The following is a 26,085-nucleotide window of genomic DNA, read 5'->3' as shown; positions in this document are numbered from 1 at the left end:
ACCTGGCCTTGTGAGTCCCTCCTTATCGTACTTGAGCTTTTCTAGATTCTAGATGCTGTGACAATAAATTGATTATGTTTAAGCTGGACAGACTTCTTCATGGCTGCTTGAACAATAACGAACAATATTAAGAAATAATGCCACAAGTCCCTTGCGCCTGTCCCAGTTCTCTGTGCCCAGCCTCCACTGTTCTCTCTTGGACAATGTGGACAGCAATGAAAATGATAGCTAAATACTTTGGATTGTTATTCTCTTTGCTGTACTATGACCCCCACCCTCCCCTACCCTCCCATCATCAAGAGCAGCTTCAGCTACCTATTTGGTGACACTAGAGTCACAGGACTCCAAGTGGTTCCCAGCTTACCTAAGAAATGACATACACAGTTCATTTAGGAAGTAGACCAGATGAGAAACATCTGCATCGGTGTTGCTATCAAGAGAAGCAGATAAGTGTCCTGATGGCAGTAATGGATGTGGTTAATGATTTCAGGACAGGACCAGGTGCAGTAATTGACACAACCAGTATGAGTAAAGCAAAAGCAAGTGCCAGCACCAGGACTGATGAGCACAGCATGTATCTGGTATTGGCAAGCCAAAGTGCTTTAGCATCACTGTCAAACCCCGTGAGGAAATATATCTGCAGAGGAATGTAATTTGATAGCAAACTTTCAGCTTGGCTGGCTGTTGATAATTCTGCCCTGCAAATGACCAAGAGTACAGAAGGGTAGAGAGGCCTGTGTGGGTGTGAGAGGAGAAGTGGAGTATCTGAAAGATGACAGCAGAAGCACATGTGCATTTGGGATGACACCGAGCTAGTGAGTATGAAAGCAATGAACAATAGCTGTGACAAAAAGGACTTGCGGGTACTGGTACATGGCAAGCTGAACATGAGCCAGCAGTGTGCTCTTGCAACACAGAAAGCCAACTGTACCCTAGGCTGCATCAAAAGCAGCATGGCCAGCAAGCTGAGGGAGGTGATTCTGCTCCTCTATTCTGCACTAGTGAGACCTCAACTGGAGTACTGCATCCAGATGTGGAGTCCTCAGCACAGGAGAGACGCGGATCTGTTGGGAGTGCAACTAGAGGAGGGCCCCAAAAATGACCCAAGGAATGGAACACCTATCCTACAAGGACAGGCTGAGAGAGCTGGGGCTGTTCAACCTGGAGAAGGCATCAGCGAGACCTCAGAGTGGCCCTTCAGGATCTGAAGGGAGTACAGAAGATCACAGACTTTTCAGCAAAGCCTTCTTTGAGAGGGAAAGCAAAAATGGTTTTAAATTAAAAGAGTGGAAATGTAGGCTGGATATAAGGAAAAAATATATATATATTTACAAGTAGGGTTGGTGCAGTGCTGGTACAGTACAGGTTCTTAAAGCAGCTCAGCCTTTATTCGCCCAGTCGGCCCAGCGGCTCCTCCCGTCCCCCGCCGTCTCCCCCGCACACCGCGCCGCCATCCTTCGGCCCGTCCGCCTCCGCTCAGGGCAGCCGAGGCACCGACCGTTCGCTCTGCAGCTGCCGCCGCGCTGCCTCCCGCGCCCCGTACAGGACGTATCCCCAGGAAAGCAGCACCAAAGCGGCCAGCACCTACGAAACCAACAGTCAGCATCGGCCTCAAGCTGCCTCTCCCAGAACCTCTCCTCCCCCACGCACCAGCCGGTAGAGCAGGCGCGGATCCCGCCGTTCCTGCGGCTCCATGGCGGCCGGCCGGAACTCCACGTACCCGCCGCTTCCTCACGAAGTGACGTATAAAACCATCGACCGGTTCTGCTGACGTCACACGGCGCTGCCCCGCTGGCGGCGGGGGCGGAGGCGATCGTTCCCGTGGCAACGCCACTTCCGCCGACGATGTCGGAGGCTCCGCGAGGTGTGGCGAAGGCCGCCCGGCGCCGCCGCCATCCCGCGGGGGAGGAGCGGCGGGACGGGCCCGGCAACGTTTGCGGCCGATCTCGGCACGGGCTGAAGACGCCATCGGGCCGGACTCGGGCTCGGAGCGAGGGCTCGGCAGAGGTGAGCGCGGTTGTTGGCCCAGCGGAAGGACCGGGGCGGGCCTGGGTGGCGGAGCGTATCCGTGCCGTGACGGCTGCGGGCCCGCGGCTGCCGGTGGCGGTCGTGGCCGGCGTGAAGGGGGCTGCTATGGTGACTTATGGAAATCAAACTCTATAGTCCGAGAGACAGAGAGCAGGAGTGCGAGGGGGATCGCTCCTCCTCACTTGCACGCCGTAGGGCAAAAGCTTGGCACAGATATAGCCAGAATTAATACATAATCAATAATTTTCCCGGAATTCGCATACTTATTCATTATTTCCCCCCAAAAAAAACCCTTAGCACACGGTCCCTCCCTCTCGCGCATGCGTTCTGAGCAGTTGGGGGGGTCTCCTGGTGGTCGGTAGATGACGGCTCGTCGTCTTCCTTGTGAAGGCTTGTAGTCTTCCACGCTGTAAACCCTGCGGGGGGGGGGGGTATCCTCCGAACCGGTTCTAACTTCCGTTGTCCATCTTGAACACTAAATGTTCTCAAGCTGTTCTCAAAACACTCACCTTTATGTCCTCCACCCCCCCACGCTGTCAGAACCCCAGCTTGTTGCCATCCCCATTCTTATAGCAGCCTCCATATATTTGCTTCTGTAAACTGTTTTTATCCTTTGTTTCTGTGAACCATCTTTTACTCTTCGGGAAGCAGCGCAGGCACTTGTCTGCAGTGCTGGTCCCCCACACAGCTTCAGACTAGGTGGATTAATGCTCAGTACTGCCAATATCCTGGGGGAACAAAGCGCCTGGGGGGTGCAGGGGTGACACCTGGCTGCAATATCATCCAAGCAAGAACACTTCAGCATGTTCCTGGACCAGTCTTCTGGTCCAGCAAGCTGTACAAGGTGCGCTCAGCGCTGCTGGACCAGCTAAATGCAAACACAACCTATTTTTTCAAAAGATAACTAATTTCTCCCTTTTTTCATATCTAAGTGCTGGTTTCTTTTGGAAGTGTGCTTTGGAGGATTCTGTGTGAATCCTAATCTTACTGATTGTGCCAAAGTGGTGAGTAGGGGGAAGACAGACTTACTGTTTGTTAGTGTTACATCCACCAGCATTTACAGGCTCCATTTAAATACTGCAGCACTGGAAAGCCTGATTTTAAAGTAAAGAGAAGCAAGCAAAGCAGTTAAGTTGTACTGTTTCTCTGTTTGGTGTTCTCTCAGAACTAATGCTGGCATTTTCAACCCTATAGCTGACCATTGCATGTTTCTGTGTATAGACTTAAACGCTTCTTTCTCTCAAGAAGAGTAGTGATCTTTTTGTCTCTTCCTTTTGTAGAACACAACTAATGCAGCCAAGGAGTTCTCAGAAGACAGCAGCTTTTTGCCAAAAGCTAGCAACAGCAAACTGCACCAGACCATGCCAACAGATGCCTCTCCTGACTCTAAGTGCCCCATTTGCTTGGACAGATTTGACAACGTTGCCTATCTAGATCGTTGCTTGCACAGATTCTGCTTCCGTTGTGTTCAGGAGTGGTCAAAAAACAAAGCAGAATGCCCACTCTGCAAACAGCCTTTCTTTTCTATTTTCCATACAGTTCGTGCTGAAGATGATTTTAAAGAATACATACTCAGACCTTCAGAAAATGGTTCTTTTGCCAGCCCTGACGGACGGAGATTTCGTTACCGTACCACCTTAACAAGGGAACGCCGCACCTCCTCTTACCACAGAGGCAGTTCCTCTTCTCGAAGGACGCTGTCCCCTCCGGATAATGGGATTTTGTTTGAAGGGTTGTCAAGCCAACCACTGCGGCAGAGAGATGGAGAGATTCAGCAGATGATAAGGAGGCTGGCCTCACGTAGGCAGGCTAGTGCAGAGGGCAGATCTCTGCGGCAGATCCAGGAGGAGGACATGATAAACTTCCGCAGAGCCCTGTACCGCACTGGCGTGCGTGTTCGTAGCGTTCAGGATGGTGGCCGCTATCGAGACATTTCCGCAGAGTTTTTCCGCCACAACCCTGCCTGCCTACACAGGTTGGTTCCCTGGCTGAAGCGAGAGCTTACAGTCTTGTTTGGTGCCCATGGTTCTTTAGTTAATATTGTACAGCATATCATCATGAGTAACGTGACCAGGTATGATCTGGAAAGCCAGGCTTTTGCTGATGATTTAAAGCCATTTTTACTGAATCGGACTGAACACTTCCTACATGAATTCATCAGTTTTGCCCGATGTCCTTTTAACTTAGAGGCATATGATCAGCATGCCAATTATGACTGTCCTGCGCCATCGTATGATGAAGGAAGCCGCTCAGACTCATCAATTATTACAATCTCTCCAGATGAGGCAGATCCTCAAGGGCCAGAACACAGTTCATCCATGTCTGGGGTTGGTCAGGCCCCTTGGGATGATGAAACTCCAGGGCCTTCGTATTCCATTTCAGAAGAGGTTCGTGCCACTGTAACTTCTCCTCTGGAAATGTCAGAAAGTTCTGATGAGGATTCTGCTAGGAAAAGAACCACACTGCATCCTCAGTTACAGGCTGGTGTTGACTCCAATGAGAGTGACTCTTCATCAGACAACTGTGTTATTGTTGGGTATGTTAAACCATTAGCTGAGAGGACACCAGAACTGGTTGAGCTGTCCTCAGACTCTGAGGAGTCCATCAGGGAGGAGAAGAGGGAAGATGTGAAGAAAGAGCAGTCAGTCCAGGGTCGCAGCTGGAGTGACAGTGAACCAAGCAGGGCTTCATCACCTCGCTCCCCTCTGTACAAGGAAAATGTGAGTAGTTGTAGGAGTTCCTTATCCTCTGCAGTTGAGAAGACAGAGTCAAAAGCAGATGAGAAGAACAAAGATAAAGTAAAAGATCTTTCTCCACACAACTCAGTCTGGAGCCCATTTCCAGAGACAGACACCATTTCTTCTCCCTATAGAAAGAATAAAAGTAAAGTAAAAAATTTATCTCCTCTGGGCTCAATCAGGAGCCTGTCTCCAGAGACAGATACCATTTGCTCTCCTTATAGTAAGAATAAAGGTAAAGTAAAAGATCTGTCTCCACTGGACTCAGTCAGGAGCCTGTCTCCAGAAACAGACACTGTTTGTTCTCCATACAGCCACCGACTGTCCAGAAAGAGAAAGACCAGGAGTCCTCAGACTTATTCACAGAGCAGTCGTGACAGTCATGGCCATCGGTCTAGGAGGGAGCATGCTAGTAAATGCCAGTCTAAAAAGAGACGATCAAGAAGCAGAGATGGTAGTGAACATAGGAGCAAGAGAAGCAGGAGGAGGTCAAGAACTTGTGACGCGAGCCTCTCCCTAAAAAGCCAGAGGGGCTCCCTTAGTCGTGAGAGCACTACATCCAGAGAGGTAAGCAGATCACGATCACGTAGCAAAGGCCATGGCAAAAGGAGGTCAAGGAGCAGAGACAGTGATTATTACTACAGAAGAGACAATTACCAAAGTAGATACCAGTGGGGTTATGCTTTTTATAGTCGGAAGACTGTTGGGGATGGCTCCTCCTGCAGGAAGAGGACTCAGTCTAAGGCTCACTATTCAAGGCAGTCTGCTAGTCCAGAATTCAGGATACAGTCTTTTACTGAAAGAACAGATCCACGTAGCCAGAGGGGATTGCACGAGAGACATTACTACTATTATGAACGATGCAGATCAAGGAGTCGATCAAGCACCAAGTCAAGGACCCCTTCTGGAGGAACAGACAGATTGAAAAGTGAAAAGCCTGGTGGAAAGAGAAAGTACAAAACTCGACATTTGGAGAATGCAGTGAAGGAGAACACTAGTCTGGAGAGAGAAAGGGACCCCAAGAAAGCTTTCTCAAAGTTCCATGGCTGCTGCAAAAATGAAGACAGCCTTTCAGACAATCGAGCAAGTAGTGAGACAAAACATAAGAAAAAGAAGAAAAAGATGAGAAGTCCAAGTGTGGAGATTGTCTATGAAGGCAAAGTGACAGACACAATGAAACATGCTAAAAAGAAAAAGAAAAAACATAGGAAGAAACATCGAAAGCACCACATGAATAACTCACCACATTCTTCTCCAGTGGTTATTACAATTGATAGTGATAGTAGCAAGGAGCCAGAAAGTACTGAATGTGATAGCAGTGTTACTTGGACTGGCACAACTCACTTGAATGAGAGGGAATGTGAGTCTCCATCTTCTTTCCTGGGGATTACAGGATGTGAAGATGTTTACCGAGTGAGTAAGGAAACTAGAGGAGTAGTGAAAGAATTTAGCATTCCTGACAGAGGAAGGGACTTAGATGGTGACATTAGAAATGCTGGAGCTGAGCTTGTGGAAGCAACAGAAAGAGGTCATCTAAGTCTTGACTTAGCTGATACAGCAAGTGGTAACGCGGAAACTGTAGTTAGTCACAGTCAAGAAGCACAAGCAGCGCCTTCCAGTCAACTGTCTTCCCCCAGGACTTCCTTACTAGGGCATCCAGAGAGACCACCACTGATACTAAGGCTGCCAAAGAGACTTGTCAACAAATCGTGTTGGTTTGAGTCCCTTGAAAAAAACATGTAGCGTATTTTATGCTGAACAATCCTTAAAATTGTGAATTTGATTCTAATTTTTTTTTCTCCTGTAAGAACAAAGCACCAGGTGTTTTTCTGTGTGTGTGTGTGTGTGTGTGTGTGTGTGTGTGTGTGTGTGTGTGTGTGTGTGTTAAAAAGTGTCTGAGATGTTTAAACCCATTGAATGTTTATGCACTTTTATGTCAAGTAAGTATAGGTGCATAGGAGCTTGGTGATATTTAGGATCCCTTTGGAAGTTAGAATTTTGTAAATCCATCTTGTATGTAAAATACATCCACGGAGTACTTCAAAGCTGTGTTTTACAACAACAAAAAAAAAACATAAACCAAAAGACAGTGAATACACTTTATGGGGATTGCTCTTGTTACAGAGGAAAGTTGCTTAGTTCATAAAAAGTGATTCAGCCTAAACTGTACCATCGTTTTGATCTGTGTGGTTTGAGGTGATCTCTGTGGAAAAGCAGTAAGCTGTTTCTACGTACATACTGAGCAGCACTTCCAGTAACATGAGTTATGTAAATATCTTAATAAAGCAATAAGACTTTTTGTTTTAAAAAAAAAAATGAATGTAAATCCATTTGTGCTGAGAGGGGTACTCCAGGCTGGAAGATCGTCAAGTTCCACCTCCTGTTGAAAGCAGGAACACTTTTGATCGGGTTCTTCAGGATCTGTCTAATTTTTAGTGTTCAACAGCTTCTCTGTGCTACCTCTTCTAATCTCAGACAACTCCCATGCGATTTCTTTTTTTTCTCTGTGTGTCCTTCTCATGTTTCTCATATTTCTGTGTCTACTACCTCACATCCTGTTACTGTGCAACACAGGCAGCTCCTCCTGAGCTCACTGCTTTCAGCTGGTCCCAGGCTTGCCCCCTGGATGTCATGCTGTTTGTGTGTACAAGGCATGGGGCCCCCCTGGATCTGGGCACAGCACACCTTCTCTGAGCCAACACCAGAAGCTACCTTCTTGTGTGGTAGATATGGTCAAGGCTGGCTTCCAGATGTCCATACATCCACTCCTGCAGCCCACCCTTGCCAGGACAGGGAGAAAATAGGATGGGAAAGCTCCTAGGTGGAGATGGACACAAGGAAATCACTTGTGATTACTATCATGACCAAACTCAGCTCAGGATATATTTAATTCACTTTCAAATAAAGTTAAAGTAGGAAGGTGTGAAACAAAAAAGTAAATTCACTTTCTCCCCTTACTCTCTTCCCAGGCACAGCTTCATTCTTGATGCTTCTGCTTCTTCCTGAGCAGCACAGGTGGTGGTGGAGGGTGGTTGCAGTCAGTCTGTAATGATTTTTGTCTCTGTTGTTGCTTCTTCCTCACTTTGTGTCTCTTCTCCTGCATGGATCCTTCCCACAGAGCACAGTGCTTCAGGAACAGTCACAGAACCACAGAACCATAGAGGCTGGAAGGGACCTCTGGAGATCTAATCCAAGTTCCTGCTAAAGCAGGTTTCCTGCAGTGGGTTCCATAGGAAAGCATCCAGGTGGGCTTTGAATATCTCAAGAGAAGGAGACTCCACAAGTCCTCTGGGCCACCTGTTCCAGTGTTCTGTTGCCTTCCACGTCACTAAGGTTTTCCTCATTTGAGATGGAACTTAAAATGTTTCAGTTTGTGCCCATTGCCCCTTGCTCTATCTCTAGGCATCACTGAGAAGAGCCTTGGCCCATCCTCTTGGCTCCCACCCATTTGGTATTTATAAGCACTGATAAGATCTCCCCCTTCACTCTTCTGCTCTCTCAGCCTTTTCTCACAGGGGTGGTGTTGCTGCCTTCTAACCATCTGCTGGACCCTCTGGAAGTTCCCTGTCAGAACTGGGCATGATATTCCATGTGTTGTCTCCCCAGGGCAGAGTGGATGGGGAAAATCACCTCCCTCACTTTGCTGGCATTCTCTTAATGCATCCCAGGACACCTCTGGCCGCCTTGGCCATAAGGGCACACTGCTGACTCATGGCCATCCTGTTGTCCAGCAGGCCTCCTAAATCCCCAGAGCACCCTTCCAGCAGGATATTCCCTAACTTGCACTGTTGCATGTGATTATTCCTCTCCAGGTGTATTGCTCTACACTTGCCCTTGCTGAACCTCGTAAATTTCCACTTGTCCCCACTCCAGCCTACCCAGGACTTGCTGAATGGCAGCACAGCCTCCTGGTGTGTCAGCTTTGCATCGTTAGAAAACTTACTGAAGGTGCATTCTATTATTTCATCCAGGTCATTGATGAAGACATTGAACAACCCAGACCCATTACTGACCCCTGGAGAACACTGCTAGATACGGGCCTTCAGCTAGATTCTATGATACTAATCACAACACACCAAGCTCTGCTGCTTAGCCAGTTCTCTGTCCATCTCCCTGTCTACTCATCTATCCAATGCTTCCTCAGCTTATTGATAAGAATGTCATGGGAGACAATGGAGAAAGCCTCGCAACTTGGCTTGGCAGGTATGGATCGCCTGTGCCAGATGATAGTTGATTGTGCATGCAAACATGGTGATGAGGGCACTGACAGCACAGAGAACTACAGCTTGGTATCTAAATCCTGAAGAGAGTCATTTTGTGCTGCTACTGAAAATGTGTTGCAGATCTCCAGTATCTGCAGTGCACAGAGATTTTATTACCATTAATGAGGTGACACCATAACTTTGAGTACAAAAGCTCCTTAGGCAGCAAGGTCTGCTGTTATGCATTTCAGTAAGGGGTTGCTTTCCTGGAGAATATGTACTCACAGTTGGCCATATACAACATAAGACTGCAAGGATCTGATTTCAGGGAACATCACTGCCTCAAGGTATGCTGCCAGTGTATCCTGAGCTTTTTTATATGATTTTATCCCATTTGGTGCCTAAGCAGGTTGCTAAAAAGAAAACCGTAATAATAAGGACAAAGGGCTGGAGAACCTTTCCTACTGTTGTGATTTAAACAGCAGGCATTTAAGTACCACACAGCTGTTATCCCAGTGGGACAAGAGAGAGAACTGGGGGGGGAAAACAACAAAATAGAACTCATGGGTAGAGAAAAAAGTATTTTTACCAAGACACAAAAGGAAGAGAAAACAATAATGGGAATGATAATTATACATCCTGAACAAGGCATCGTCTGAGCATCGCTGATAATAAAATGAAAAACCCGAGGAATACCTGTATGCCAAACAGGCCCCCTTTGCTAGGCTACCTACAGCTGCAGTACATGTTGGTCTATCGTGTATCATCTGTCATCATCTGCCAGGCTGAGGATGGGTCCTAGACGTTTCAGCTTCTAAAAAGAGAGCACTCCTAGAAGCTCTCTGGGTAGATGTTTGATGTCTTACAGTAACAGAGAGGCATTTTCTTGATGAATGAATACCCCAGAGACAAGTCTGAAGCAAACTGTCCAGAAAATAATTGTGTGTGTGGAAGAGATCTTTCAAAGTGGTAACAGTAACAACATGTTAATTTTTCACACTGTAAGGGATGTCACATGATTCATTTATGTTTAATAATTCATATTTAATTAGTTTATCTGATTATTTCAGAAAATCTTTGTGGCTTTTGCCCAGTGGAAAAACACAGAACAAATATCTAGTCATTGTCAATGGAAGTCCTTGTTATATGTGTGTTTGTAATTTCTCTTCCCCTTTCCCTTCCCCTTCTCATTCCCTTTCCTTTCTCATTCCCTGTCCCTTCTTCCTTTTCCCTTCCTCTTTTCATTCTCCTTCTCTTTCTCCTTCCCTTCCCCTTCCCACTTCTTTCCCTCCTCAATCTGTAACTACTACACATCAAGAAGTAAAATGCAAACCTTCCTGAAAATGACATTTGGCAAAACAAATAACAACCACCTGAGGGATCTGAAATCATATTAAGAGGCATCTTCCATGGAAATAGCACGCAAACATTTTGATACAGCAGTGCCATGTTAAAGTAGTTTCTCTTGGTGTCCTGGTAGAAATGTGCCATCCATGATAGTCATGTTAATATTATGGTACTTCCTCTGAATCACTCCAGCATTACTCTGTAATTCTGTGCTGTATTTGCTTCAGGATGAGAAAGGCTGGAAGGAGCACTGTTTGCATCTGAGCACCTGTGCTACATTCCGCTCAGACACTACCTCCAAATGGGTAAGAATTCTGTAGCAAACTGACCCAAAGGAGGGCACAGAGGGGTGGAAGGTATTTTCATCTCATCTGGATGCCACGTCTAATTGTGTCACTGGGGATACTTCAGTTAGCCACAACATCAGTGCGGGTGTCAGGTTTTTCTGCTTCACCACGTGCAGAAAATTAAAGGAGAAACAAGCCTGAGTGCTGGCAACAGCAACATGAAACCTTCTGATAAACCAGAATCCTTCTTTCATATGTTGCAATGAATTCAGAGGAATCTCATGAGCAGTTGGTGCTCTGAAGTCCACTGATACGTACAGTTCTGTGCTTCCGTATAAGTGTTGCTGATTCAGTGGTATCAGGCAAGTAGGTGCCAGACAGAATGAATGGTAGAGATGACAATTACTGAAGTGATTTGTTCTGCGTGGACAGCTTTCTTTGATGGTCCATGAAGATTTCCATGAGGTTGTATCAATTTGTATTTCATTCTGGACTTACATTACTCCTTGCTTGACTCTACTGTTGCTGTTTAACTGGACTGATGGAAAACAATCACAAATTGTCTTTTACCAGGTTGTAAATAGATATCTGAAATATATCTGATATTTTATCTAAAGTTAACATTTAGTTCCCAGAAGCCTCTGTCTAGACTCATCATCAAGATACCTGATTTCATACAAACAAACGGGAGTTTCTAACATGAAAGAAAGATCTCATTTTTTAATTTAATTTTATTTTTTTTCACTTACTTCCCACTTGCTAACAGGAGCAAAAATCTGATCTCTGAAAGTCCATTACAATTAGACTTTATGAGGATATTTATCCTCGGATCATTATTCGATAGCTATCTGGCCTTCATATGTAGAGTAAGCGATGAGGTCATACAGACATGTTTCCTATCAAAACATTTGAGAGCCCTGTAAATAGTTCTTGAACAAAGACTGTTAAAATATTCATTATGATGACTACAATTTTCCTTCAGCTCCCTGTAAAGGAGAAGTCTTGTGTTAGAACATGGAATCCTGAATAGGTAAAGCATAGTGTTACATACAGATCTGTGTATAAACTCAGATGTTGCATGTAGCACATCTGCAGTGTTCACTTTGATAACCAAGGGTTCTACGCTGCTTTCAAAATGACAGTGATTTGTTTAAAGATACATTGCTCAGATGGGAAAGAAGTTCTGCTGTGGCAAGGAGCAACTGAAAAATCCTCCAGACTAAGTTTATATGCTGACTGCAAAACTCCAGGATGACTAAACGTTTGTGTCTTAAAAGTGTTTAAAATGCTGGATCGTATCATGTAGTTCTGGAAGATGATTTTCTTTGCTGCAACTCTTTGCAACTGTGCACTTTGGTGGAAGAATTATTATGATGAGTGTTTTCCTTCCCTCCAAGCCTTGCAGCTTTGTAAGCTGCCTCCTGGAGCTAATTATTTGACATGTTTGGCTTAGGGGCAGCCATGTCCAATGTGCTGTGCTGTAACCACGACTGAAACTGGTATCCTAATGCTCAATATGAGAAGACTTGCAGGAAAAGATAATAATATTACTTCTGTCTTGCACGTAAGTACAGAGGGATGATGTCTTTGCCTTGCTGACATTGAGTCTTATGTTTTCCTTCAGGCTCAGAGACAGTTCTGGATTTGCAAAAGGCAAAGAAATTATCCGATCTGTTTCATTACTTCTGTTCCTGACGCAGTCAGAGGAGATGGGCAATTTTCCAAATAAAAGTTGATTTGGACGCATTTTTCTCGTTGCAGGAAGTGACAATTTGTCAAAAACTGATTCTGTATACAAGAAGCACGTTCCTCGAGACTTTCCACATTATATATATATATATATGCAACGCAGTCAGCAGACAGAAAAGAAGTGGCTCTAAGGGCCACTTGTGAGTGGTGTGACAGGAAACAGATGAGGGAAGCAAACACTAGCTCATGTTTGCTCTCTCTTTTTTTTTTTTTTTTTTTTCTCTTTGATCCTATTGTTAAGCACACATGCAAAAACTACCTTGATATAATACACAGCAGCTTTTCTTTTCCTAAGGGTACACACCTCTGTCCTTCCTCCCTCCAGATTCAATACTGCTGCGGGATCTTCCTTTGGAACGAGGATATCCCAGACATTTCCTCTCTTAGCCTTCAGTCCAGGCAGGTGGAAACAGGCCCTACAGCCCATCGGGTGGCCTCATTTGTTCATGGGAGAGCAGCCCAAGCTGAGGTCCATTTTTCTGTTGAAACTGATGGCCTAAATGGCTTGAAGTTATGCCATGGCTTGCCTGTGACTGTTGTCCCTTTGGTACTGCAGTGAAATAAAGAAATGAACCTGGACAGAAGCTGGAGTTTCACACCAAATGTGTTGCTCTTCCAAATCTGAGTGAAACATCAGCTTTCTAACTGGGTGGTGAGCGAAACATCAGCTTTCTAACTTCAAAGTGTAAAAAACCTCTGCTCTAACTAAAACATGTAGTTGTATTTTATGTTTCTATGGTATGCTTTGGTTTTATTTTTTCCTTTGCTTGTCTTTTAAACTGTTTTTGTTTGTTTGTTTTTTTCAATTAAACATGCCCTCCCTCCAAATGAGTTGCACTTACGCTGTGTAACTATGCCCACCACAACTGCAGCCATTCCAGTACATCATCCAAGTACCACATATTGCCAGTTAGAACAACACACAGTGAAAGATGCCTGGAATATGGTTTCAAACATCTTGGTGAAGATCATTTATACAGCTGGAGTGGTGAGGGCTGTTTCTCCTATAACACAATTGTATGAAATAACTTCTAATGTCAGCAGATCCTCCCAGTATCTGTAAGGAAGTGCTAATTCCAAGCTTTGCTCCTTGCTGATATTCACTGCATAGACATTACTCTGAAGATTGTGTTTTTGATTCTGAAATCCTCATGGCAGCACGTTACTCCTCTGTATCTCATGGATCAGGATAGATGAGCTGCATCAAACACTACTTGACACCCATTAATTCCTACTTGATTCTCTTTAAGGACTTCGCAGCCTACTTCATCTCATGGTTTGTTAACTGTTGTGGTTTTGATGAGGTCTTTTTTTCTGATTCAGCCCTGTTTTTTACAGCTGTAGGAGCAGGGAAGAGAGAGTAGCATGTTTTTTGATTTCCTGATCAGACTCCAGACTGCCTTTTGCCATCAAAACATTCAGATGCCCTGTGGAAGATGGAGAGGCTTCGTTGAATGTCAACTTGCTGATAATGAGGCTCTGGAAAGGAGACATAAGGTCTGAATAAACAGGGGTGTTTTGTACCTAAGCATAAGATAAGCTCTCTTCTTGTTGTGGAACTTGCTTGCTTTCTAGCCCATGGACTGTTAGTGGAAATGTACTGAATGCACGTGTTAGAACAAAAGTCTTGCTTAGAAGAATAAGCAGAGATACACAAGTTGATAGAAATGCACAAGATGGTAGGAATACACACAATGATGGGGATACACAAGATGATGGGGATACATAGTATGATGCAGATACACATCACAGCAATAAAGAAATCTTCCTGCATGAGAACCCTCTGTTGTGTTGCCAACTTTCAGTATCCTCCCCTCATCTACAGCAAATGCTTGCATGGGCCACCAGGAAGGATCCCTCCATCACCAGTCAGACAGTTTATGACCCAGAGACTTGGGAAGGGATTGGGGTGAAACTGTGGGATGCATCCACTAAAGGTGAAAACATCTGGATTGCATGAAACCTGGAGAAAAAAAATTGAAGCTTTAAAAAGTCACGCAGGCTCATTGTTGGTCACCCCTGGTCCACACGAGAAAGAAGGAGCTGCAGGCTCCTCCTCAGATTCACCCGCTATGCCAGCAACTCCCTCGTTACCACCACCATGGGAGGGGGGTTGGGCTCATGCCTCCCCTCCTGAGGGCCTCAACAATCCCTTTGGTCCTGGGGGTGGATCAGTGGCACCTATCCTGAGAAAAACTGCTGCAGTTAAATATCCTTGCTCAAGAACAACTCATGGCTGGACATACAGTGCCAACTACAAGCCCATGGAATTCCCCCGAGTTTGTGATCAAAAAACAACCAGGGAGATGAAGACTGTTATACGATCTCAGAAAGATCAATGCTGTTATTGAAAATACAGGCTCTTTGCAATCAAGGCTGCCTTCCTCCACTATGTTTCCACAGTCGTGGCCACTTATAGCAACAGATTTAAAAGACTGTTTTTTTTAACATCCCGCTGTGCTCTGATGATGGACCACATTTAGCATTTCTGGTTCCCTCCATTATCGATGGGGAACCTTGTCATCAATTGGACTGTGTTACCTCAGGGCATGAAGAGCAGCCCCACCATCTGTCAACAATTTGTTGCTGGTGTTTTATCCCTTGTATGTCAGATCCCCTCTTCAGACTACTGGAAGGAGACCTGGACTTATCATCACCACCACATTTGACACCAGCAGCAATGATAGAGCTGAATGCTGCCACGTTGAAGATGACCCCTCCACTGTTGTGGAACTGTTGGGTTTGTTTAAAATTGATTATTGTTTGTATTATAACTACAGTAGAAAGAATCAATCATTAGTTCAGTGTGATAATTCTAGATTAACTGCTTATAGAAATGACTCTGCTTGGTGTAATTAAGCCTGGGAACGTGGGTACAGAACGTGTTAAAAATAGGGTTAGTTTTTGCTTTTCTCTGTGTTTTTGTTTGCATTCCTTTCTTATTACAGTGTGTTCAGGAGTGATACAAAATTATTTATACCATGCTTTTTTCATTAGTAAAGAAGGGGGAGATGTGGGAGATGGAGAGTTCAGCTCAGCCTCATCGACTGTCAACTCGCTGATAATGAGACTCTGAAAAGGAGACAGAAGGTCTGAATAAACAGGAGTGTTTTGTACCTAGGCATAAGATAACCCTCTGCTTGTTATGGAGCTTGCTTGCTTTCTAGCCCATGGATTATTAGTGGAAATGTACTGAGTATGTGAGTTAGAACATAAAAGTCTTGCTTAGAAGAATAAGCAGGGGTACACAAGATGACAGGAATACACAAGATGATGGGCATACACAAGATGATATGGATACACGAGGTGATGCAGATATACATCATGATCATCATCATCATAGCAGTAAAGAAATCTTCCTGGCACGAGAACCCTGTGATGTGTTGTGTACTCGTGACAGTGCCCCATCTCAGGTTCCAGAAGGATGAATGCATCTGCGTTCACAGGCAACCTGTTAAGTTAGGAAAAGTAGTATTACAGAAAGGCAATGAATGTGTTATGTGTGCAAATGTCTAAGGAACATAAACCAGCAAACTGATAACAGAATTCCTGTTCCTAACAGAAGACAGTCCCTTTCAGACTGATCCTGAGGAGGCAGCAAGACAACTTCCTGTTTATTGAGAAAAAGTAACAAACTTCTGACATGAAAATCACTGTAATCAACATGAGAACACAGCCTTTAAGGCTGCTGTACATGTCAGTACATTTGGAGCATCATAAAGCACAGCAATGCATCACATAATACACATCAAAATGCTTCTAGGCTGCATGTTGGGTACAGTAGCTCTTGAATCAGGCGAGGGGTCAGCCAATCCATTAGACTAGAAGTGCTGACTTCAAAACAAGCAGAAGAAAACAGTCCATCCCCATTTGGTGTGATGTGGACAACGTGTGACCACGCACATTGTAGAAAACACGAGAAAATGGAAGGCTGTTGTTTATTTTACCATGATGTATTTTTGCAGTTCTCCCACCTTTGAGAGATGTCACGTGCCGACCTGAAACATCTCACATTTGGGGATGATGACCTGACAGGGACGTTCTGTTATCACTTATCCATATTTCAGCACGTGCTGAAGGTTTTGGAAAGAAGAAATGCACAATAAAGTTCAGTCTGTGAAAAATAGAAATATCTTGTTAAAACGTGCACAGTTTTTTACCGAAAACACAGGAAAATAGATGTTAACATAATTCCATTCTTATGTAAAAGCATTCAATAGATGTCGAAACAAATGGTTTATTTTGGTTCAGTTTATATAATACTTAAATATGTTGCATGCATATATCTATATTTAGTAAGGTATGGTATCATGTGCTTAATATTCCACACTTAGAGTTTTGCATGAGAATATTCTCTTTTGAGAACAAAATGTTCTGATGGTGCTGGGAAGTGCTTAGAAGCTTACAAAATGAGTATTATTGGCTTGTAGTTTCATGGTAGAGGAGTGAATCTTACGACTTCTGGCTTCCACATAAGGCAGTGTTTTTCAGCTAACTGCTAGACATCTCTTCTGAGATTGTATTTCATGGTTTTCATCACTTGGGTGTGTGTGAAAAGCTGACGAATGCACAGTGTTCCCCAGGAGATGGCAGTGTTGAGTTGGGAAGTTTACAGGGGAAGAGCTACTGAGCCACAAAAATCTCTGAAAATAGAAGATAGGGTTTTGATAAAGCAGCAAGCATGTGGATGTCATGGAGTAACGGAGAACACTCCAGCTGTACTTCACCCTTTTGTGGCCGCGGTGGCATGTATTTCATTTTAACTAAGATCATAGACTGCCGTCCTTTCATAAAGGGAGACAGAATTGGCTACAGGGTCTGATTACAGTCACCTGAGATAATTTTTAACTTATGTGTGTTTGTGTACAGATTTTTCAGACAAATACATGTTATTATATCCATACAGTCGCAGCGCTCCCGAGTTAGCTCCTACGAAATGCTGACATCTGAATCTGTTGTTGACTGAACATTACGATCCACAAAATGTTTGCATAAGAAAAATACTGCAGGCAAAAGACATCTCAAATGATAAAAAGACGGGGGGGGGGGGGGGGGGAAGTCATTAAAAATGCAGTATCAAATGTGTGTAAGGACAATAAGGTTTTATTATGAATACAAATTATTTTTCATTTTGCGTAGTTTTGCTCTGAGTCTTATTCTAATCAACACTGAAAACAGCAACAAAAACACAACGAAAGCAGTTGCAGGGAACTGCCCTATGTGAATGTTTTCCAACATGACAGAAACCAGTATCTGATAGAATACAGTATTTTCCTCTGTTCCTAACTGTGAAACATAACCATCATTACCGAAGTCCTGCAACTCTGTTCATCTCTAATTTAATCTAATATTGTTAAGAAAGTACCTGGGAGTAGGGAAGCTGAAACTTGGAACCTTGAGCAAGAAAGAGCTGATTTTGTCCATCTTTAGTCTGAAGCTGTGGCAGCTTGGACCATGCATGTCTCTCTACAAGTGTGTGTGCACATACAAAAACTGAGTATTTTCATTTTTTCCATCACTATTCCCCAGCATTGCATACTCCTGCATTCATACGTATGAATGTTACTATACAGTGACAACACAAAACATAGCTGTTTCCTGAACATGTTATAGAGTGGGTCTCCATGTGGTGGAAAGCTGCATTCTGCAGACACAAACAATGCCAGCTTATATGGACTTATATGGACAGGTATCTCTGGGGTAGCCTGTAAATCAAGCTGCCTACAAAGGGTGACAGATTTACTAGAGGTAACACAGAGCTTTCCTATGGGATTTGTATGAGCGAAGAGCTCACCTGGGTAGATCCTTACTCAAGTAAGAATTGCACCCCCCCACCCCCAGCCCCATCCAGCATTTACCTTGTTTCAAGCTCTTTTGGGAGTTTCATTGCATTTTTTCTAGCTGTTGTGCCTAGGATGTGTTGCAGTACTTCTGGAATTCATAGAATGGCTTGGATTGAAAAGGACCACAATGCTCATCTAGTTTCAATCCCATCACTATGTGCAGGGTTGCCAACCACCAGACCAGGCTGCCCAGAGCCACATCCATCCTGGCCTTGAATGCCTCCAGGGATGGGGCATCCACAACCTCCTTGGGCAACCTGTTCCAGTGTGCCACCACCCTCTGAGTAAAAACTTTCATCCTAATATCTAACCTAAACTTCCCCTCTCAGTTTAAAATCATTCCCCCTTGTCCTATCTCTTTCCACCCTTGTTCCCACCCCTGTTTATACACTCCCTTCAAGGGAGGGAAGGCCACAATGAGGTTTCCCCAGAGCCTTCTCTTCTCCAAGCAAACCAAGCCCAGTTCCCTCAACCTTTCCTCACAGGAGAGGTGCTCCAGCCCTCTGAAATAAGTGCATCTGAAGAAGTTCCCTGCATTGTTTGCTGAAATGACATCTATTATTTTGCTGTTTGTTTTGTGTTTTCTTCTTTTCCCTGATCACTAATGACCAGATCCTCATTTACTGTTTTTCCTGAGCACAGTAACTGCTTTTTCCATCATGACATTTTATGGCTTTCCTGCACTTTGAAAATTCATCTCATCTCCACTTTTTAAGACTTAGACTCCACTTCTGCTGAAATCATCGAGAGCTGTAGTGCTTTGCAAATAAAATGTTAAGCCAAGTTTATGATGTCTTGAAGCTAACTGATGCACATTGCATGACCAAAGCATTACTCTGGTAAGTACAAGTAAGGTACAAGTTGTGTCCTTGCCGTTTCTTGGTATACTGTAGTGTTTACCTTCCACTGAACAATAGTGACTGTTGGATGCCTTTATGTTTTCAAAAATAGTTTGTGAAAACATGGAAAGCCTGAAAAGACTTTGTTTGCTGAAGTGAAAGCTTGTGTTATAGATGTCAGATGTGTTTTTTGACTCATTGTAATGTCAAGTTGACTTTGCTCTTTAGATGACTGAAAAAGATGGATTTCCATAAACACACAGCTTTTGCTTCATTGGCGTAAGCTGTTCAGATCTTTATTATTAGGGTTGGCTGTTTTGTTTGTTTGTTTGTTTGTTTTTTAAGTTCCCCAGCATGACTTGTAAGCATGTATGCATATTCTTTCCTTATCTCAACATTTTGGGCTGATTTTGAACCTTCAGATGTTGTTTAAGGCAGACAAAGCAAGAAATCACAGTACAATGGGCTTAAAGCAAACCATGCCCATTAAACTGAGTTGCTCAATGCCACATCTACCATTTTCTTGAGCACCTGCAGAGACACCCACAGAGACTCTGCCATATCCCTGGGAACAAACTTCTAGGACTTCTAACTTCTTCTATTGACTGTGTAAAAATCTCACCACTCTTTCTCAGAATGAATTTTAATACCCATCCTAAACCTCCTCTGGCACAACCTGTCACAGACAGAAAGGAGACGCACAGAAAGTCTGTCTAAGGTTTTATTTGGAAATATGCTACTTTGAATTCTAATTCTGGGCAATTGTTAGCAAAACTTTAAAGGTAGAAATGAAAGAATACAGGAATAACTCTGACTGTAGCTCTTTTGATTCTTCTAATTGTGGAAATAAAGCACATCTCCAATGTGATGCTTTAAATGCTCTTAGCACCATCTCATAACCAGGTGGTGGCTTTTAGTTAAGCAAGATCATATTCTTCCTCTGAATTGTTGATGAAGAATCTGAGTTACAAACCAAAAGCAATAATGATGAAATAGATGATATAGCTAATTGTGTTGCATTTCACATTTGCACAAGCATAAATAAAAACAGAAGTTGTTCCGCTTCTCATATCAGGCAGTAATGCTGCTTTGTGTACATCAGAAAAAGCAATATGCAGAAGGTTCAATAGTTTCTTGGCTTTTGGGAAGCTGAAGGCTAACTTCAGGATGTGACTCAGATTCTTACTGGAAGGAGAGTGAAACCATTTCAAAGCACCATTCTACTCTGAAAAATAAACTGGATGTGTTGTCTCAAGAGCATTATGTTTACCATCTCTTCATTGTCTCTTAATTTGGACCATTAAAGCATTTTGTTATAACTGGCTCTTAGGAGCTCTTGAAACTTGAAAGTGAAGGTTTGCCTTTTACGTTTTTTCAGAATTAAGGATTCTAAGATCATAACTTTTCCAGCTAGGTTATTGTGATCCAGGCAGAAGAAGATCTAACTCATTCTCTGCACTGTGTTCAGGAACAGATGAGAAAAGAATAAAAGTGTTCTGTTCACATAACCCTGCAAAGAACTCTCTGAATATAAACAGAACATAGAACTGCCAGTACATTAATAAGTACTTTTAATATTAGAATTTATATAGTGCAGTGAATTAAAAAAATGAAAAGAAGGAAGTTGGTATATTGGCGGATTCACTGATCTTATTTGACTCAGTCTATAATGATAACCATTTCTCTCCCTCAGACTGTCAGAATTCCAGCTTTTGAGTGACTCCCAAGATTTTTCCAAGCTCTACTTTCCTCTGTTTCGAGATGTTGAAAAGAAATGAAAAGATATTGGAAGAGAATTGATTTCAGCGCTCTTGATTTTTCTAATTGTAAAAATGAAGTACATCTCATCTCCAATGTGGTGCTTTAGATGCTGGTTTGCAGTACCTCATGTGTACACCTTTAATTATTGCCTGCAAGTTGTAGAGATCCAGCAGGATTTGTGAAAACTTTACGAGGTTCAGTAGAAATACAGAGCAAAAAGATAACCCTGCCTCTGGAAGTTATTGCTCTCTCTGAGCAATGCTGCACGTATAGCAAGATTTATAAAAACAGAAACCATCAAAAACACACGTATAGCTAAAATTCATGGAATATTTCAACAGTTCTCTCTAGTTACTTTATGAGAAGTATTTCTCTTTTTTCAAACAGTTCTACTATCAAACTAGGACACTCTGAAACAGCCAAGGAATAAATAAACAAACAAATAAATATTTGCATAGAAGTGCAACAAACCCATATTTTTATGTCTGCTAAGATTTGCCTGGTTTCACATCAAGATGATGTGAAACTACAATTTTTTTCACTGCACCACTCTTCAGAAACAGCCTCTCAGAGGAATACATTAGAAAAAGAGGAATAAAAGCTTATTAAAGTGTATATTCTCTACCAAGGTTCTCTAAAGTTTTGTTTTGACAGACTTTCTGTATTGTTTTCATCTCTTCAGAGTATTGCAGCATAAGACCTCTCAGCCAGAGCCTTTATCTGTTGAAGCTTAATGTCTTGAATTGGGTACCTGGCCAAGAAATCCTCTTGAATTTTAATCACTATGGTAGCTAAGGCAGTGGTACTGGTTCCCACTTTGACTTTCAACAAGTAACAGTACTGCAGTATTACCTAAATACATGCTGTCATTTTTTTTTTGCCTTCTTGGAAGTGCAATTTTGTATTGCCCTCACTCATAATGATACTTAAGCACCTCACAAAGAGCTCTGAGTCTGCAAAGTGCTCCACAGACCTTAAATAATGCTTATTAAATGTTAAAACACCAACAACAGGGCAGGCAAAGAAGCAGCATAGTCTCTCTGAAGGAGCGGGGGAATGGTGGACTGATCTGGACCCTGATTCTGATGATAACTGCCTACATCCAGCTCTCACTAACTCCAGACTTCCCAAATGCTTGTCATAAGATTCTGACTAAAATGTCATGATAATGGTGTGGTTCCCATCACCTTCTTTACTGGTGCACCAGGCTCAGTTATCTCCCCATTTACATCCTGACCACAAAACTGAACTCCTGACTGGACAGTGCTCCAGTGATCACACAAATTACGGGTTTTCTGGGATAAAATATCCCATCTAAAGAATATTTGTTTCAGTGAGTAGAGTGATTGACATGTGAACCTGAACGTCAGATTATAAGAAACACTTTCATTGTAGGCCTTTTTCTTTACCCAGTCTCTTTTGTTACCATGGCCTTACCACTGGGCAAATTACTTGCTTTACCTGTGTCCCAATTACTCTAATAGTATAGTAAGGATATTCACACTTACCAACATACTTAAAAGTCCCTGGGCAAATTCACAATCTAACAGAGCCAATTTTCATTAGCGTTTATCAGCAGTGACAAAACTTTGCAGGCAAAAAGATTTCTCCAGGTACAAGATATACTCCACTGTGAGACTCCCTGCAATCACAGACAGAATTACTTTGACCTGATGGTCCTTGACACACAATTGTTTTCACGCCAGCAGTACAACACAGCCAGACCTAAAAGACCAAACACATCCCCAGGATAACTACCAAGCTTCAGACCAGGAATGACATACACATCCAAACTGACGTACCTCCGCTCAGTATGTACAGATTTGCCCTGATGACATAAATAACATCTGGAGACTAAAGCCCATATATACATTGACAGCGAGTGACAATCTCCACACAATTTCTCCATAAGCCTTAAAACTGAAAGGCAAACATTAGGGGAAAAAAAGCATTTGGCAATGCAAACAAGCAAACTCTACAGCATCCAATTTCCTCTTACTGCAGTAGAAACACACAGACCTAAACTATACTGGTTTTCTTTCAGCCCACAGTTTCAGTGACAGACATTTCGTATTACCCTCAGAAGAAGAGAAAGAATGAACGTTTTGCAGTTTGAAATACTTTTCAGTACTTCTTGTGCTTCAGAATGTAACCCACAGCAGGGTCATACCTGCACTGGCATGTTGTCAATAGCAGACAGCCAGGCATGGCCCACTGTGCAGAAAGCCTGTTTGGATTTGGTAGCATGTAGCACACCCCTGCAGTGCCTGAGCTGGATTCCTCTTTCTTTGGATGTAAGGAGATGTGCAGTTACAAAATGCAACAATCCTGGTGAAGCTCTTATTATAAGACAAAGTCTTCTTGCTACTGGCTGCTTTAAAATTCACTTTTTCTTCTCTGTCTTTGAAATTCAGTTGATTTATGAGCACAGGATTTCTTCCAGGAAGTGTTGATAGGCTCCTGTGAGAACTCTGATCTGCAGAAGAAGGTGCTTGAGATTTTTTGATCAGTCACTTTGTTTTCTGGTTTGGATCCTGAATTTATCAACTTTATATGTTGTTTGATTTTGGGTTGTGATTTACTATTTCTCTCCTTTTATATTCAAATATCCTGTGCTATTTAGCAGAAGCTGTTGAATTCTGTCTCTTTCAGGATGGTTGGGTGGAGGCGGGGGGTTGCTCTCTATTGTCAGAGACTTTGTGACTTCAGTATTAAACATAATGAATTCTACCTGCACTATAAAGCAGCCTTGCTTTTCTTTGAGGTAAACGCATAGAGGAGTGGGTGATGAAAGACTACACTCATGGAGTAGCCACGGTTACGACCAAAGTGCTCTGGCTACTTGGTAGACCCAGCTCACCCCGTGTTTAAAAATGATGTGGCATAGTTATTCTGCACCCTAAGGTAATAATCTGCGGATGACTGACAAGGGTTGCATCACAGCACCACACTGGCACTCAAAAAATGTACACAAATATATATGTACATATGCTCAAATGGTACATTGCCCCTACTTTCCACACTGCTTATCCACCTGATATGACCTGATAGACCTGAATGAGGATACCACTTGCTGGCTGCTCTTCTCCCCCATCCCCTTGGGGACACACACATACTCCACAAGGCTCTGCTCATGCTCTCTGGTACAAACCTGAAGTAGATTTTAGGTGATCTGAAAGTCTCCAGGTGTTGCAGATCGTTGAGAATATGTCAGAAGACCAAGTGCACTGGTACAAGAGAAAGCTGCTTCAGAATGGCTGCCTGAAGGCAGGAAAGCAGCGAGGGAGAAAACATACTTGGTTTTATTGGTGAAATTTATTTATCCTGCATGGACACATTTAGCTTAGTTTCTCTTGATTAGAAGATGGAAAAAGCAATTATAAGAAGCACCAGTATCAAAACCTATTTTATTATATTGCAATTCTTATATCAAATTCAGCAAGGGCATCTTTCAATGACACTGAATGCATTAACAGCATACTAACAGACTGTTAACTACATTTCTCTTATTCTTTAAAGCTCTCACCTTAAGAAAATTTGCTTACCTGCAACTTGTTGTAACTGAAGCGGTTCTTCATCAGACCTCCAAGATGTTTCAGGACATTAATCTTCTACTGCTAGGAGTGAAGAATCCAAATGAACCAGAACTTTGAATCTGTCATACACTCTGGTAAACATAATAAGGAAATGATAAAGAATGGAGATTTAACTCTTATATGGAGAAACCCCTCACACTCTCTCGCTCTATAAAAAGAAGAGGAAATACACGTAGGTAGCTTTGAAAATAATACTGTCCATTTACTTCCATGGAAGCTACAATGAGGAGTATAATGACACTATTTGATAGAGCAAATCCTCAGCTACAAGACTTACTGTTCAATATAGTTATCACCATTAGCTATGTACTTTCACCAGTGATGAACAACAGCCTGCATAGCAGAATGGCACAGTGCAAGCATACTGGGCCGATAATCCAGAGGTCAATGGACTCAAACTATCCTCTACTTGGCTTGCATTTGATGCTTGGACTAGAAGATCTTAGTGGTCTTTTCCAACCCTTATGACTCCATGCAGCCTGAACAACAATCTCTATGACTATGACTAAGTATCCTACTTAGGTCCATGGATTTGTGTGCATTGATTTTGGCAAGATGCTCCCTGACTGGATCCTCCTTGACCAATGGGAAGTCTTCCTTTACCCAGAGTTTCTCTCACACATCCAGGGTGTGGATCCCTGAGGGCTAGTCTTAGTATTAAAGGCTAGCAAAAAGGCATTCAGATTCTCTGCCTTTTCAGTACCAGGGGATCCTGGTGTGAAGGAACTCACCTCATTTAGGAGGGGCCCCACATTTTCCCTGTTTTCCTTTTGCTGTTGATATACTTTAAAAAACTTTCCTTGTTATCCTCAATGTCCTTTGCAAGGTTTAGTTCCAAGACAGAACTAAACATCCTTAGTCTTCCTCACTGCATCCCTTCAGGCCCTGAACACATTCCTGTACTCTTTCATGGACCTTCTTTTCTTTTAGTTTATCCAGATTTCCTTGCCTGTCCATGCAAACCTCTTGCACCTCTCCCTGATTTTTTACTCTTAGGAATGCATCAACCTTGAGCTTGGAAGAAGTGGAATCTAAGGGCCAATCAGCTCTCACGAGCCCCCTTATCTTCTAGCACTCCAGCCCACAGAATACCTCCAAGTAAGTCTTTTAAGAGGTTAGTGTTGGCTATCCTGAAGTTCAGGTAAGTAATCCTACTTACTGCTTTTCTTCTTCCACATAAGTCATTGAATGCCACCATCTCATGATCTTTGCATCCCAAGCTGCTCCCAGCTTACATGCCCAACTAGTCCATCCTTGTTAGTAGGTACAAGGTCGAATACCACACCCCTTCTCATCAGCTCCTCCAGCACCTATATGAAATAGTTATCATCAGTGCATTGTAGACACCACATGGTGAAGTTCAACCCTTGGTGGGAACATTCAACCTCTACTGCTATATCTCCAATATCTATTTCTGACATTGAAGGCCAACATCATAATGTAGGAGGCATTACTTTTGGAGCAGCCCTCACAGATTATTTTGCTTTCCTCACTGACAGAAATATGTATTTTATATGAGAAAATAGTAACAGCATCAGGGAAATGTCATTTGCAATGAATATCCTGCTTGAAATAAATTACTGGAAAGGAATATAGAAAAGGAGAGGAATCTTCACTTACTTTAATTGTTCAAGTAGAAGTTGTGAATGATTGCTTTCCAATTCCTTTAAATAATGGAAACATACAGAACAACAC

General features: G+C 43.0%; 1 protein-coding gene across 1 annotated transcript; it reads left to right on the top strand.

Moving 5' to 3' along the window:
- The first annotated feature begins 1,716 nt into the window (after positions 1-1,716).
- Positions 1,717-7,109, top strand: LOC140264002 (E3 ubiquitin-protein ligase Topors-like). The gene is made up of 2 exons (XM_072359412.1): positions 1,717-2,007; positions 3,309-7,109. Exons 1-2 carry the CDS (start codon positions 1,846-1,848, stop codon positions 6,507-6,509), a joined length of 3,363 nt encoding a protein of 1,120 aa, XP_072215513.1. The 5' UTR covers positions 1,717-1,845; the 3' UTR covers positions 6,510-7,109.
- Positions 7,110-26,085: the final 18,976 nt, after the last annotated feature.

The sequence above is a fragment of the Excalfactoria chinensis genome, chromosome Z (assembly GCF_039878825.1).
Source record: "Excalfactoria chinensis isolate bCotChi1 chromosome Z, bCotChi1.hap2, whole genome shotgun sequence".
Classification (NCBI taxonomy): domain Eukaryota; kingdom Metazoa; phylum Chordata; class Aves; order Galliformes; family Phasianidae; genus Excalfactoria; species Excalfactoria chinensis.
Note: the sequence above shows the minus strand (reverse complement) of the source record. Positions and strands in the feature narration are given on the sequence as shown.

What these genes read in the sequence shown, in the direction of transcription:
- LOC140264002 (XM_072359412.1), top strand. Translation starts at nt 1,846, where the DNA reads ATGTCGGAGGCTCCGCGAGGTGTGGCGAAGGCCGCCCGGCGCCGCCGC. An exon ending in GGAGCGAGGGCTCGGCAGAG is followed by an intron (nt 2,008 to 3,308) that starts GTGAGCGCGGTT and finishes TTCCTTTTGTAG; the next exon opens with AACACAACTAATGCAGCCAA.